This window comes from Sorghum bicolor, chromosome 6 (assembly GCF_000003195.3).
Source record: "Sorghum bicolor cultivar BTx623 chromosome 6, Sorghum_bicolor_NCBIv3, whole genome shotgun sequence".
NCBI classification, from domain to species: Eukaryota; Viridiplantae; Streptophyta; class Magnoliopsida; order Poales; family Poaceae; genus Sorghum; species Sorghum bicolor.
In genome coordinates, this window is record NC_012875.2 from 58,278,071 (window position 1) to 58,294,117 (window position 16,047).

The window sequence follows — 16,047 nt, forward strand, 5'->3', positions numbered from 1 at the left end:
ATCACTGAGCGATCAAGCCACCACGCAATTCTTTTCACAAAAAAAAACAAAAGAAAAAAAAAGCGATACCACGTGAATCTGTCCAACAAGAATTCCCGGGTCAACAGCAATAGCTGCTGAGCCTAGTTACGGACTTGCGGTAGCCGGTAGCGTACAAACATGGGCCTCATCCGATGAGTTGTGTGAAGTTGAGCTGTCAAGTGTGAACCCATCTGAGGTTGAAAGATGCCCGCGTTACGGCCGAAAACAGGCCAACCAAACCGTGGAGAAAAAAATAATAATAAAGTAAGTGCACATGATGTAGTTTCCAGCACGAAATGTCACATTAGTTTCCAAAAAAAAAAATCTTTTCGTGCCATTAGACTTACACATGGATCTTTAAATATAGATAAAAATAATTAATTATATAATTTATATATAATTTATGAGACAAATTTTTTAAGTATAATTAATCTATGATTGAATACCAATTGCCAAATAAAATAAAAATATTACAATAACTAAATCCAAAAAGTTTCGCAAACTAAACAAGGCCTCACTGCAACAGCGCTTCTCTCTGTTGCTTTCTCGTGCCATTTTTCATTTGCACTCTAGTACTCTACCTTCCCGCCGACCAGGTTTTAGCCTTTGAACCTAATAAATATGCTGTGAACTCTGAAGCTGATGAGTTAGCCGGTTAACCCAGTCACGTCTCCGGGTTATTCCGTTTCTCTCTCTCTCTCTCTCTCTCTCTCTCTCTCTCTCTCTCTCTCTCTCTCTCTCTCTCATCTCTCTCTCTCTCATCTTTTTGCATTGTCGCTGTTTGATGATGTTGACTTATTTGTGATCGCTTCACATTAACGATTCATGAAAAATAAAAAGTGAACCTAACTCAATTGGTTGGGAGGGAAATGTGGTCATACACCCAACCACCCAATTTAGTCACTCTTTGAATTTAGCTGTATATTGTTTTATTACAATTTTACTTTTAGTCTTTTAGAAGATTCATTCATCAGAAATGGAAAAAGAGGTGGATGGTGAGCTGTGGGCTATTATGCGTGGATTCATCACTGGTCCAGACCAGCTATACGGCCCATCGATAGGATTTGTCGTGACGATCGCTTGGGTAGATCTAGCACAAGAAGTTTTGGGCCCGTTATGGCTCGCCTCGCAGTATACGCACACCACGTGGACCGGGCTGGCAAGTTAAACTCTACTAGTACAAGAGATAGGCTTCTTGTTCCAATTTGAAGCCTCCTAGTCGAGGGCCAATTCCTTCCAACAAATGTCAGACAGCCCAGGTCCACGCGACCATGCAACTTCCAATTTCCAAGTTTATACAAGGTTGAAGAACCTTTGGAGGTCTGGACAGGACTTTGGAAATTAAGTTCTGGACAAAAATCCTGCAGGCTCCAGGAAAATTTAGGACCGCTGGAAGGAGGTAAGGTCAGTCTCAATGCATGTTTCATTAGAGTGTCATGCACATTAAATAGGGTGCCACATAAACAAAATTGCTGACTTGACATAGTCATTAAATGAAGGAGTTTCATCAGATGAGAGAGGAGTTTCATCCTCATAAAACTCATGTGGCTCGATTAACTAGTTTATAGTCTTGGTAACTGTGCCATGAAACTATGCATTGAGACTGGCCTAATGCTTTGAAAAGTATGAGTCCAATAAAATATGTATCTAAAACGGAATGTTTCAGTTGTGGTAGTACTAGACACAGCAGCCAATACCTAGAATACATTTGACTTTGACAGTGAAAAATCAAAGGTAACCACAGGTTGAGGGTTTAGGATAGCTGATGAGCTGGTTTCAAAAGTTAGGAACACCAAGACCAATTGACCAATTAATTTGCACCGCCAAACATCTTCACATACAGTGCGTACAAAGAGTATAGAAAACGAAGTGAAAACTGGATCTTCATTATTTCATACAAGTGTACAACCAATGCTTCGATTCCCAAACCACAAGACTTTTGCAAGTCCCTGCTCTCATCTATTTTACACGAAAACAATATGCCTACAATGCTATTCTACAGCAAGGGGGAACGAAGGTACGGATAATTAAAATTTTTACCTATTTTTTATACGTCGATACAAAGGGATTTAGACGACGAAGTGTCCAAGATTACATGTACTGTTGGTAGCTTTATCTGTAGAGTCCAAAGAAATGAGCTGAGCTGAGGCGGCTTCTGTTACTTTGGCAGCGGTTGGCACCGACGGTGCATCAGTGTGCAACTGCTGTGGACTTTTGACAAATATTGGGGGCAACAGCTGCCTGATTTGCTCTGACTTGTACTGTCCACGAAAAAAAAAAAAGAAATGTCCTCTAGTGCTGGTCTTCAGTGCTTGCTAGAGTAGTTTGCATCGGTTGTGTCTCTGGTTCAACAGTTTGCTGACGGGCACCGGTATTCAGCAGTGGAGGATCGATTTTCCACCTGCAGACAAAATGTGCACATGATTAAACATGGATTTACTGTATGGCGAAAGCAGCAACAACTTAACATAGTTAGTAGGAGCGCATATGTGATCCCTAAGTCAAATACGTAATGGTCTAGTAGCATGGTAATATAGACAGGACAAGCGAAGAACGGTATAAGAGCTGAACCCACGGCACCACGAAGTATTTGTTTCATCAATTATTGTTATTTGGATTGAATGTGTATGTTCAAAATATGTGCCACTGACACATAAGATCTCAGATTTGGTCCCTTCAATTTAATTAGGCGTGCATTGACCAAACCTTCACAACTCTTATCTTATGACACTGATCAGATATGCCAACAACACGTTTCAGTCTTCAGCACTGCAAACCTTGAAATCTGAATTTGTGTGCATGACAGAACAACTAAACGCACCAAAGTAACCATAACAAGCGCATTTTGCATAAAAAATAGTACTGAATGGTCTAGAAATGTTCCATCGGTGGAGTAGGAAGGGTATGTTAATTGAAGTGATAGGTATGAATATTTAGAATGACCTGGCTCTGCTTTTGACACAATGCATAGGACAGCTAGATTAGGTGGGCATGTGGAGCAAATAGAGAGCTTTTGGAGAAAGTAAGGTGTACTACGTCAATTATATAATCCTTTTGTGATTAAACAACACGCACCACGAAGATCATGAAATGATTTGTTTTCAAGGAAAACGATTTTCTCAGTCAATGAAGTGTCACCCTGCATGTTTAATAGTACTACTATATAATATCATTGTTCAGCTTATATTAAAAAAAGAATGCATCCTAATATCATGGCTGTATTTAGGGAACGCTAATTTATAACACAAGGCGCCATGCTACGAGACGAAGACACGAAGACGAAAGGAACAGGAACCAACGACGCCAACTCTCTGTTTATGAAAACGGCAACCACCGGCGGGGTCAGGCAGTGGAGACTGAGATTGACAGATCACAACTCACAGTCTGTAGTCTGTATGTATTCTGTGACAGTGCTAACAATACTCTTTGTGGAATTTGTTCTTAAAAAAGTCCCTGTTATGCGCGCTGCGCATGTGATCAAGGCCTACGCAAATTGCTTTCAAGGGATCATGCCACCACCCCCACCGAATCAATTAGGAATGCCATGACCACCATCGCCAACCATAATTTGAGCAACTAAAGTGTACTACCTCGTGTCGCACCACGAAACCAACTCTTGTACTAGATCTAAAAGCATTCAACTAGCTAGAATGGACAATTAATTATCAGGCATTTATTAATTACTAATTGCAGGCAATTTTGTAAAAGTCGAAATTCCAAAGTAGCAGGCGAGGTCTCCGGCGAACTTACTCGTGTGGGAATTTGACCTCGTGGAGACTGTCGGAACGCAGCGACCACGCGAGAGCCGCCTGGGCACAGCTGGCGAGCGGCTCGACGCGGCCGGCGTCGGTGACGAGCGCGAGAGGGCTGGCAGCGCGAGCGTCGGCGTCGTCGATGGCGCTGAGATCGCGCACCCACACCGGCCGCTCCTTGGTGTCCTCCCACAGCGCCCGCGCGTTCACCACGAAGCCGGCCCACTCCAGCCTGCTGGACATCAGCATGTCGCTCCGGTTCGCCGGCAACACGGTCTCCTCCGAGATGCGGTAGCCCACCAGGTTCCCTTCCGCGTCGCACGACGGCGCCTGGAGGAAGGACTCGCTGGTGCCGTCGTCCTCGCCAAGGATGCCGACGGGCACGGCGCCCACGGTGGTCACCTTCTGCGCCTCGTCGAACAGCTCGGTACGGAGGATGCTGTTCTCGTCAGCGAACACCACGATGCCGTCCATCCGCTTCGTCCGAATTTCCCTGTTGCATTATTAATTATTAATTAATGAGCAGAGGGGTGGTGAGGGAGATCTGAATTATGAGCAGGAAGGAATGGTGCTAGTTGATGAGCAAGAGGTGATGACTTATGAGAGGCGTGCGTGCGTGAGATCCCATCTCGTGGTTGGAGCCTGCGTAAAGCGTAGTACGTACCTGAGGGCGTGCAATCGCAGGCTCGCCGTGGAGTCGCCAGCGCCGGTGATGTGGAGGAAGTCGAGGTTGGAGCGGGACAGCACCGCGGCGACGGCGTCGGTGCGGTGGCCCGGCTCGACGACGATCCACACGAGCTGGGCGTCAACGAGGCGGAGGGTGTGCGCCAGAGACGTCAGCGACGGCACCTGGAGCGCGGAGGTGGTGGTCGGGGTGACGGCAATGACAGGCCTCGCGGGTCCCGCGCCACGGCGCTTGGTGCTGCGCTGCGCGTTCTGGACGGCGGCAAGGATGCGGTGCGCCTTGAGGAGCTCGCTTGGGTCCGGGTGGGGCCAGGCGCGGACGCGGATCGGATGTCGGCCGACGAAGACGGGGCCGTGGTGGTGGTGGTGGTGCTGCGGCTGCGGGTGGTCACCGATCTCGGCGGCCACGGTGGTGGTGGTGGTGACGGTGGTCGTCGTGGTCGTTGTCGTGGTGATCGTTGCCATGGCCGTGGCGTTGGCGCCCGCGAGCACGACGGCGGGTGGGGACACGAGCGAGACGAGGTGCGCGGCGGGGTTGATGGGCGGGGTGGGCAGGAAGAGGAGGTAGACGATGAGGCGGGAGAAGCGGAAGCCGACGGCCATGGAGGTGGCGCAGAAGAGCGCGTGCAGCAGCAGCCACGTTGCCGGCAGCGACGGCTTGGCCGGCTCCGGCGCCGCGTCGGCCGGCCCCGCCGCGGGGCCCAGGCCCGGCCACAGCGGCCGCAGCAGCGGGAGCTTCATGCCGACCGATCGACCGACCTGCGGACAAGTCCCCTGCCTCTGCGCTGCGGTTCGCGCGGGCGCGGGCGTGCTCCTTCTCCGGTGCGGTGCCCTCGCAGTCGGTCACAGCCTACGCGCTTTTAGCCAGCCAGCGGGCGGTGGCAGCAGCAGTAGTCGGCGGTGGCGGTGATGGGGAGCTAGCTGGTGTGGTGATATAAGCAGGCAGGGAGGTGGCAGGCACAGGATTATGGCTACTTCTGCAGCAGGATTAAGCAGGGCGGGCACGGGGTGATGCAATTATTAGGAGCGCGGCAGCGGCAGGGGAGGAAGCCAGGAAGGGCAAGCGGCTGGTGGCGGATGGTGTGGTGGGGATGGGCGATGGCCCCATTCCGTCCCCTGGGAATTTGGCAATTGGCAGCGGCGCGGAGAGGAGCAGTGCCGGTCTGGTGCGACGCGAAGCGCCCGGAGGGAAAAGGACACCCAAGTTGGGTGGCTGACGGTGGCCTCAGACTCACTGCAGTAGACCCTGGCGTCCAGAAAGGGTCGGAATATTTTCGGCCGTTAGGCAGTGTGCGTGCGCTGACAGGAAAACACGCTTTCGTCATTTCGTGCACTGCGAAGAAAAGGCCATTCACTTTACCTCCATTCTTTAAACCCTCCCGGAGTGAGTGCTGTCAGTCGAGTACCTCCGTATTGGCTGGGTAAACGCCATTGAATTCAGTGGTCCGGTGCTACGATGAATGTGTGCATTGCGGTGGCAGCTGCTGCCTGCTGCGTTGGGATCGTCTGGAACGACACAAGAACCGACCGACCGACGGGGCGCCGCTTGCACCCGCAATAAATCTGTTTCGTTTTCCGCGTTGTCGCCGTACGTACGCTCCGCTGCCGAACCGGAGCGCACCATCATTTGCAAGGTGGGTACGTGGAGGAGTCGGGGAGGCCGTGGCGAAAGCGTAGCGTAAAGCAATTCATGAATTCGACCGGTCCAGGACAGAGGACGCGCCAGACACGGCGCCCGCCGTGTCAGGCCGCACGGTCTGAAATGGCGGCCATTCCCAGCGTTTCCGACGGGAGGATGGAATGATAGATTGTTGCAGGTTTACAGTTCGACCGACGGCGCATCCTCGTCTCAGGTCTTTCCGGGAATAGGCAGAACACTGTCCTTAACCGCTAAAGATTAGTAGTAACTCTCATCCATTTAGGGTTAATGGGTAAGCTAAGTTTTAACAAATCACAGTTAGAGCTAATAAAAAGATCCCCTGTAATCTTTTTCAAATGCTAGTTACGGCGGTCTCAATAGGGATGTTATGTCACTGTTTTCGAGACGCTCATATACTGAAAAATAGTGTAGACAAGTTCCATCCTAAAAAAACTCTTTACCGTGCTCCACGGCGATAACCAATCATGTGTGGAGTTTTTTGTTAGGTGTGCATGGCGCATGGGTTTAACCGATAAACCAAGAAGCTGCTATCATGGTAGATTGATTATCCACCGGATCCCGTGCTCCGTTGGCGATGCTCATGCTTGATTAGTGCAAGTATAAAGAGTTGTAAGTGGGTTGAGTTCTGAGGTGACGGAGAGATGAGATGAAAGAGAACAAAAATGAGCTGTAAATTGTAAACTTGCAACCATCTTATATACACGAACTATGAAATTTTGTTAGATTATTAACAAATGGATCATAAGTGAACTAGTTACTATATGAGTGAGCTCATAGATAGGCTATAAGTGTACATACAACCAGCAGAGCACTATATTGTTAGTCTTGCTCTTAGTAGTGGTCTAGATTCATGACCTAAAAAAACCATGCACACACATGCGATTGGTTGCTGCCTTGGCTCACCACCCACCCAAACAAACAAACATACATACTACCCGCGTCCTATTCAGAGTGTCATTTTTAACTTGCAGACTTCTTGTTTCATTGTTCATCTTATTTAAATTTTTTATATAAATATTATTTATTTTGTTATAACTTGTTTTGTCGATAAAAATACTTTAATAATAATTTATTATTTTATTATTTACATAAAAAATTAAATAAAATAAACAGCCTAACAAAAAAATCTAAAAGATAAAAATGACATTTTAAATGGAATAGAGGGAGTACATGAGTACTACTCTTGGGCCATGGCCGGCCGATGGAGAGAGAGGCTGAGGCAGGGAAGAAGAGAAGCGTCCAGGGAAGAAAGGACATTAAAAAAATTAGATTGAATTAGTACCTTGTGTAACTAGTGATATAGATACGTAATTTCCTTTAACTTCATCAAACTTAAGTTGGTGGAGCACCCTCTGAGGAGCTCTACCATTTTGGTGAATTTGTCTGCTAAAAACGATGAATTTAGAGGTGGCGCTTAATGTTAAAGCAAAAATAATTAAAAAAATGCTAAAATGCTAATACACCTTACTAAAAAATATGATAGAGAGCTATTGTTTTAGCTCTGGATTAGCTTTATTCGCTACAAACGTATCCGTAGTTTGAGGCTTTGAGCTTGATTTGGAAGGAGTTGAAGCTTGTGCTGCCATGTTGCGGTACCAGCGGCCTTTTAAACTGCTGCAGGGTTTCATTGTCGCTTGCCTTGCCTTTACTGATGATTAGGGAATGGTATTCACGTGTGAGCCCATGCAGTGTAATAACGCTTTGCCGGATCCACGCCAATGCTGGATCTTAAAAGAACACTCTGTTTGGATCGGAGTATAAATGCAGCAACTGTACCATGTTCTCCCTATCATTTACGTTAACCTCCAGGCATAGAATTTGCTATGCTTTGCACTACCCTTCTTCAGGCTTGAATGCTGTCAGCCTTTTTTTTTTCTTTGCATCAGGAAACATGTCTGCCAGATCCTCTGTCCGTGAACTCGAATGGGCAAGTTGCAAACGGGAGATCTCCTTTCTCGGAGACAGATATGGCAGGAAAACAAAACTTCTGCTCCATTCATTCAGAAGTCAGAACCAGATTGTACTGTACGAGTGGATCTCGGGCGAGAAACCAGCCGGAAACGGGCAGCGCAAGACAGTGGTGCATATCGAGCGAAGGAACACTGTGCAAACGACTTCAAGGAACGGATGCTTGACCAATGGTGCATATCGAGCGGGGCTCGCTGCAGTTATCAAGAGCTCTGATCGATTGCCATTTGTCAACGGTCTACCACTCCGGATACAGACAAAAGCCAACAAGTCTTGGCATACAGATGGACAGGACAGAGCAGAGCTGAGCTGAGCTGAATGTCTGGATCAAGAACGGTCATCATCTAGCCAGCAATAATGCCAAATGCACATGACATAAGCATAAGCTGATTGCGGTCTTTGAAATGGATACGTTCTCCTTCCTTGCTTGCAATACCTACGCATGCACGCGTCTTGTTGCGACGCTCACCGGCCGCCCAAGAGGCTTTCGTTGGTGACTACTGCATCTGAACTACCAGTCCGTGCAACAAACAATTCAGGGGTAGGAGTAGACCAGCAGACCCGGCATTTTTCTTACAATTCAGTTGCATTGCAATGTCTTCTTTTTTTCTCTCTCCCGTCGACCAAGTCGGTTTACAAATGGACTATGTACAACATATATTCCGAGGTTTGGTCAGTTCTTTTCTGCGAACAAGTCTGAACAATCGTTTCTGCCTAGCCTGACGTACTGACCGTTCGGTGAAACGTGAACATAGAACACAAGCGTCACTCGCTCCACAATATAATTCATAGTACGATCACATGAACAGCATGGGTCACTCACTATTTTTTCCCCTCCCCCCTTTCCACAGTCTTTCCAATTGTTTAAACTGCCATATGGTAAAGTGCTCATCATAATCACTCGTTAACAGCTAGCTATAGCTAGGTAGCTCGTGGAATTAATCATTCATTCGCTGAAGGGAAAAAGCGACGTCTGGGTTGCAATTGCAGTTAGGTGGAGTCTCCCGGACCCTCATCTCTTTCCCTTCTTCTGCTGCTCATCTCCGTGCTTTTAAGCATTCAGTATTAACTAATCGTCCTCATGGCCTTCTTTAGGCACCACTGGTTGGAGGGAGCAGTAGTTGGAGCGTCCTCGCTTACGCTAAACGCCGTCCGTGCCATGCCAGCAGATGGCAACGCTTCTAGCTCAAGGGAAACACGGCAAAACAGGGGGGCCGGGCTCAGGTTATCTCCAGTGCAAAGCTTGAAATTCTTTTGCTGTGTAGTTACACTTACTGCGACAGCAAGAAGAGCCAGGCGAATAAGCAAAAGCAACAGCAGGTAAGCTGGTAAGGTAGGAGTAAAAACTATAGATCCGCCGGGCGCCGGCGGTAGGAGCCGACAGGGAAGCATCGGGAGCAGGTCGATGGAGTCATCATGGGGAGCGTGTTGTTTCTCCGGCAGAAAGGCGGTTGTTTGCTCTTGCTCCTTCCTTTTTCCCGGTCTCTGCATCCAGGAAACGAGCTGCCAATGCTCGCTAACTAGTAACTACCATTAACTATTGCTCTGTACTGATCACATGTTCTGATTGAGCTTGCACATGTCTGAGACTGTGGCGGTGTGTGCAAGCTACAGAAAGAATAGCGACACTTGGGAGAAGAAACGGGACGGGCGATGTGTGTTTGTTGGGGTGGACAATTATGCATTTTTGGCACATTGGTAAACAAGGACACGTACTTTTGTATTTGTCCTAAAAAAAAAGGACCCTTTGGGTTCAGATTCCATGAGTGGGTGGGTTGCAATTTTTTCCCTGGTGTCTTGGTTCAATCATCACGTAATCTTCAGCTTTTGCGATGTGATTTCGGTGTAAGCTTTGTAAGGAAAGGTTAGGGAGGGTGATGTATGCTTAAGCTTCAATCCTCCATATTGGTATGTTTCCATTTCGTGAGGCTGGACAAAAACGGAAATTGCTAGTTTGATTAGACGTACCCAGAAACGGGAGAATCTCAGTAGCTCATTATCAAGTGATGCTGAGGACACTATATCTATATGTCTATCGAATATAATGATAATATGCTTCGCTTGTAAGATTAGCGACATCAGCGATGGTAATATCAGTTGATTGCAAGAGACAGCTCAAATTCAGTGCTTGTGATGTGTGAGTCCTACACTTCTGAATTCTGATAGGTTTCCTGTGGAGATTCTCATGAAACGCTTCTACTACTTCACTTACTGTAATTTCTGACTCGTAAGTCCTACACTGTTAATAGATTTCCTATAATCACGAAGTAGAAGTAGTGATAGTGGTGTATCCATCAACTCAATAACAAAATGGTGAGGTAAAAACTATAAAGTTGGATGGATTACAGAAACCACTTAGTTGTTTGAACTCATGCTCCAGCAATTCTAATCAGTGGAAGTATGCTATATATATCCGTTCCAAAATATAACTTGCTTTAATTTCAAGTCAAACTTCTCTAATTTTAAGCAGGTTTATTAAAAAGTACACCAACATCTACAACATCAAATTCGTTTCATCAAATCCACCATGAAACATGTCTTAGTAATACATCTGTTTTGGTTTGTGCATATAGATTTATATTGTGTTGGGTAAAGTATATTTTTCAACCTTCAAGTTGCAGGTACGTCTGATGTTCAACCCTCAACTACAAAATTGGGTAACGGATATCCTCCAACTATTGAAACCCAAAAAATTTAGTCCTCTAACTGGTTCAAGGGCGGTTTTCTAACAAACAATAAAAATATGGTTTGATCTCTAAAATTTTAATTAATTTATTTTTTTAACAAGCCAGCAGGGAAGCTCTCTACCCTTTTTCCCATTTTATAGATGAAATGGAAGGAAGGAAGGGGTACAGGTATTTACAAAATGAAAATATAAGTTATTTGGATCTTATTTGTTTTAATATATAATGAGCATGACTACAAGCAATAAAGCTAAAGAAGCATAAATTAACAGGTTTCAAATAACAATATATCAATCATAAACATATTGACAACATCTTTAGAAAACAAATTGATACTAGTTTTACATTTTCTAATTTGAAATAAATTAATTACGAGATTTAAGAGATCAAACCAGATTTTCTATGAAAAATAGAAAAGGACCTAAGAAACCAACCAAAGGACAAAGTTTGTCTAGTTTTGGCAGGTAGAAAGTGTTGATTATCCAGTTTTGTAGTTCAGGGTTGAAAATTGAACACTAAAAATGTACTTTACTAAAACTAAAACGACTTACAATTTAGAACGAATAGAGTATGCATGCCTATGGCCTTCCAACTAACTGTTTCCACATTAATTTGCGCACAATTAGAGGTAGCTAATAACTCCATTTTTAGTCTAGTCATATGGCACATCAAACTTTATCTCCACTATGAAAACCGCACTAATTTGTTTTTTGACAATCCAACAAGCACTAGACGACAGCAATCATATGAGGTCGTAGTACACCTCCACTGAGCCCATAACCAACTTGTTTGACTTAACGGGTGGCTCAGGCCAAATCTTCAGCTATGCAGAGACATGGCCCTGACCCTAACATTAGGCAAGAAGACCTAAGCTTTCATTTGACGTTACATGTTCCTCTTTCCCTGGGCATTTCATTTCTGTTGGGATCATGTTGCATGGATTAGACCATTCGACAATAAATACCTCGACTTTGAGAGGCTTATCAGACATCAGGTTTCATAACAGATTTTGTCGGTCAGGAAACAGTTGTAAAAGTGGTGGGAGTAACTTAACTTGAGAAGTAGTTTACTTCTTCAGCATCTAACACTTTCAGATTAAGACAGTAATTTGATTCTAGTGCAAGATACATGAGTAGTTTAGCTGCCAGCTCTCAGATGACCTAATGACCCATATGCTTCCAGGGAATTTGCCCACATGGTTCACAACTCGGCTCCAGCGGAGCGTCAAAACGTGTTTTTGCAGAGGTACCGCGGGTTTTCAGCTGAGGAAGCCCGGGAAGGCTCTTGGCTTTGCTTTGGGTTGAAACAATGGGGAGAAAAGGGGTACTGGGTACAACTAGTGATTGGAAGGTCCTGATCGATGCTGATGCAGGAGCAGACGCGCTTAAAAGCAGGGGGGACGCCAAGATTCCTCTCCTCTCCTCCAGCTCGCCCTGGAAAGCCGGCAGGGGAGGCACATGGGTTGCTGCCTCGCCAATTTTCCTAATCAGATGATCCGTCAAATTGTCATGGCATTGGGGGGTCCGGGCAGGTCGACTCAAACGTCGGCATTTGGGAATCGGACACCGCATGTTTCTCGTCTTCCTCAGATGGCGGCTCCTCTAGTGTTTGTTTTCTCACTTGCAGCTTCACAAATCTAGAGCCAGCCCAGTAGGAATCTGGGCTGGGGAGAGGTAGTTGAGTAGGTCGCGTTCAAATGATTTGGTGAGCACGACACTTGCCCTTCTTGCATGAACTTTCAGTGTGGTGAAGTTAGATCCCATGGGAATCGAGCTGAAAACAATGTGCGTGATGCTTGCGGTTGCAGTCTTGTACAGTGGCAATGTGGCATCTGTTGAAAGGGCAGCGACACTGACGAACTAACCTCGAGCACCGTCAGAAGATGCCAGTTTGGGTGCTTACGCGAGGTGCAGCTTACAGAGCTGATTGTGCTGCTCTGTACTGCGCGCGCAAGTGCGCAGGACAAGCGGTAGATGGGAGTTCAGGCGTTCAGCATGCGCTATTAGCTGCTCAGTTCCTGCGAAACATACAGCAGAACTGTGAGTGCCAAACAGAAACCAATTACTCGTGTGCACGCATGAGAAAGCTCTCAGAGCAGTGGTTAGTGGTTACTGATGTCTCTAAATCGTTCAGGACGCTGGAACAGGCAATTATTAAGGTTCAAGCTACAGCGAAGTTCAGCTTTCCTGATGACCTCTTCAAGTACGGTAGTACAACGGGGAAAACAACTAAACCTGAATGTCTGAAAGTATCTGCTTTATCGACGAAGATGATTGCTTTATTTCTGTACCGCGCAGGACAAGCGGTAGATGGGAGTTCAGCATGCGCCATTGGCTGCTCAGCTCCTGCAAACGTACAACAGATGAACAGAACTGTGAGTGCGAAACTGGCCTTGTTCTCAAAATATTTTACAAAATTTTTCACATTCTCTATTATATCGAATCTTGCAGCATATGCATAGAGCATTAAATATAAATAAAAGAAATAACTAATTACACCTAGTTAGTTCATGATTGGATAATATTTATCAAGTACAAATAAAACTACTATTGTTTCTATTTTGTAAAATTTTTTGGAAGTAAACAATCGTTGTAGAGGTAGATTCAAGTTCAAGCTACAACCAAGTTCAGCTTGAGCATATCTCAGGAAGTGTTTTTCTCTCGCAATAAATAGACGAACAGTTTCGGCCATGACTTTACAAGCTAACATACTCGACCCTTTATAAAAAAAATGTTCAGTTTTCCTGATGCTCTCTTCAAGTACAGTGGTACTCCTTATAACAACGGGAAAGCAACTAAGGCATTGTTTAGTTCACCCAAAATTTAAAAACCTTTTAAGATTTCTCGTCGTACCAAATCTTGTGGTGCATGCATATAACACTAAATATAAAAAAATAAAAATTAATTGTATAATTTATCTGTAATTTACGATACCTATCTTTTGAGCCTAGTTAATCTATAGTTAGACAATTATTTTCAAATACAAACGAAAGTGCAATAATGCCAAAATCCAAAACTTTTCACAACTAAACAAGGCCTAAATCTGAATGTCTGCTTTATGGCCTTGTTTAGTTCACCCAGAAGTCTAAAAACTTTTCACAATTATCCGTCACATCGAATCTTACAATAAATTTAAAAAATAATTATATAATTTAACTGTATTTTATGAGACTAATCTTTTAAACCTAGTTAGTTCTATCCAATCTAAAAAGTTTTTTTTATCTAAACAAGGCATGAGACTAATCTTTATTTCTGAATTTAGTCCTGAACCTGCAGTGAGCTAGCTAGCTTCCGGATTTCCTGCACCAACAGCTCTAGATCAGCGTACGAGCTCCCGCCTGGCTTCACCGCACGGGCGGCCTCCGCCGCGAGCGCCTTGGCGCGGGCCCTGACGTGGCGCCCCTTCTCTCCGGTGGCGTCGGCCAAGACGGACGCCAGCTCGCTCACGTCGGGGACAAAGCCGAGGCCGCCCTTGCACGCGCGCACCGCGACGCGCGCCTCGTCCACGAGCAGCCGCGCGTCGAAGAACTGGTCGGCCACCAGGGGCCACGCCAGCATGGGCACCCCCGCGGCCACCGCCTCCAGCGTGGAGTTCCAGCCGCAGTGCGTCAGGAACCACCCCACCGCCGGGTGCCGCAGCAGCGCCACCTGAGGCGCCCACCCGCGCACCACCACGCCGCGCCCCACCGCCGCGGCGCGCGCCTCGAACCCGTCCGGGACCACGGCGCCGCCCACGGCCCACACGAACGGCACGGCGCAGCGCTCCAGCGCCTCGGCCAGCGCCGCCGCCACGGCGGGACTCCGCACGGCCTGGCTCCCGAAGCACACGTACACGACCGAACCTTCCGGGAACGCGTCCAGCCACGCGCTGAGTTCGGCGAGCCCGACGGCGTCTGCGTCAGGTGCCACGGGGCCCACAGCCCAGGCGCGCCTGAAGCCCAGGTCCTCGAGCGGCTGCTCCAGGTACCTCCCCTCCAGCGCCCGGAACGAGTTGAACACGAACCCCCAGCTGTCGTGAAGGTTCCACAGGAAGTTCTGCCTCACCGACGCGGCGACCTGCTCGTCCAGAGCGCCGGCCATGTACTTCCTGTACATTATCAAGAGCTCTCTCCACTGGAACGACGGCTCGCCGGGAATCGCCGGGAACAAGACGCTAAACTCGTCGTCGTCGTCGCACTCCGCGGGGCGCCACACCAGGCGGCGGAAGGTCGAGTGCGGGACGGCGGTGCCGAGGACGCCGGACGGCGAGAACACGATCCCCGCGGCGCCGATCTCGCGGGCCAACGGCTGAGCCCATCCGCAGAAGAAGTCGGCGACGACCGCGACGACGGGATCGGGCTGCGCTTTAGCCCACGCGAGGATGGGCCCGCGCAGCTCGGCCAAGGCGTGGACGAAGGCGGGGAAGTGCCTCGCCTTGCGGGCTTTGCGTTTTGCCCAACAGACTTGGTGGGTTCAAAGATGTTGGGCCACAAAAATATTGCAGCTGGGTCACTACAGCCACGAATAAAAACTTTGCGGGCCAAACATGCGGGCCTCGTTAAGAGCCCGCCCCGCCTGCAATTGTATGCCTCGGGCTGCAGCCCTTGGTGTTCTCGAGCCCCGGGGGCAGGGACGGGTGGGAGGGGAACGGGAAGGTGGCGGCGCGGACGGCGGTGGGGTGCGCGGCGAGGAGATTGGAGAGGAGCTGGAGGTTTGCCGGAGTCGTGACAACAGTAAGGCGGAGGCCGCGCGCCGCCAGGAGGGCGACGAAGTCGAGGAGCGGCAGCGCGTGGCCCTGCGCCGGGAAGGGGATGACAAGCATGTGCGGCGCCGCCTCGGGGGTAGGGGCCGCCTCCATGGCTGGGGCCTGGGGCCAGTGTGGCAGAGCGGCGGATGCCGGGTGGAGAGACCGGAGAGACGGCCAGTGTCGTTTTCACCGCCGGTAGAAACGGTCGTCTTTTACGTCAACAGCAGACAGCGTGCCCAAAACCAAACAACACGAACGCACACGGCTACGTGTATGTCAGGGAACCGGTAATGACACGAAGGCAATTACCGGTTCCCTGACGTACACATAGCTGGCTAGTAATTGCCTTCATCAACTACTCATTTCACAATTTGCACCTTCAACCACTTATACTAACAAGTGGATCATATTCATACTAATAATTAGCTATATGACCATCAACACTAATAATAAGCCTGGACTAAACCCGTTCGGGCCCTGGGCTTGATTCTGTTCAAGTGTTCATGGTCTGAAAGGCATTGTCAATCTCGGTCCGGCTTAAAGGCCCGTCGAA

General features: G+C 47.8%; 2 protein-coding genes across 2 annotated transcripts; both read right to left on the minus strand.

Annotated features, from left to right (window-relative positions):
- LOC8068487 (probable glucuronosyltransferase Os04g0650300) lies at positions 1,880-5,627 on the minus strand. Its single transcript, XM_002448605.2, has 3 exons — positions 4,438-5,627; positions 3,772-4,266; positions 1,880-2,422 (listed from the first exon to the last, which is right to left on the minus strand). The coding sequence occupies exons 1-3, from the start codon at positions 5,196-5,198 to the stop codon at positions 2,314-2,316; spliced, it is 1,365 nt and encodes a 454-aa protein (XP_002448650.1). The 5' UTR covers positions 5,199-5,627; the 3' UTR covers positions 1,880-2,313.
- Positions 11,844-15,827, minus strand: LOC8079588 (UDP-glycosyltransferase 89B1). Its single transcript, XM_021463129.1, has 3 exons — positions 15,337-15,827; positions 14,039-15,176; positions 11,844-13,114 (listed from the first exon to the last, which is right to left on the minus strand). Exons 1-3 carry the CDS (start codon positions 15,603-15,605, stop codon positions 12,998-13,000), a joined length of 1,524 nt encoding a protein of 507 aa, XP_021318804.1. The 5' UTR covers positions 15,606-15,827; the 3' UTR covers positions 11,844-12,997.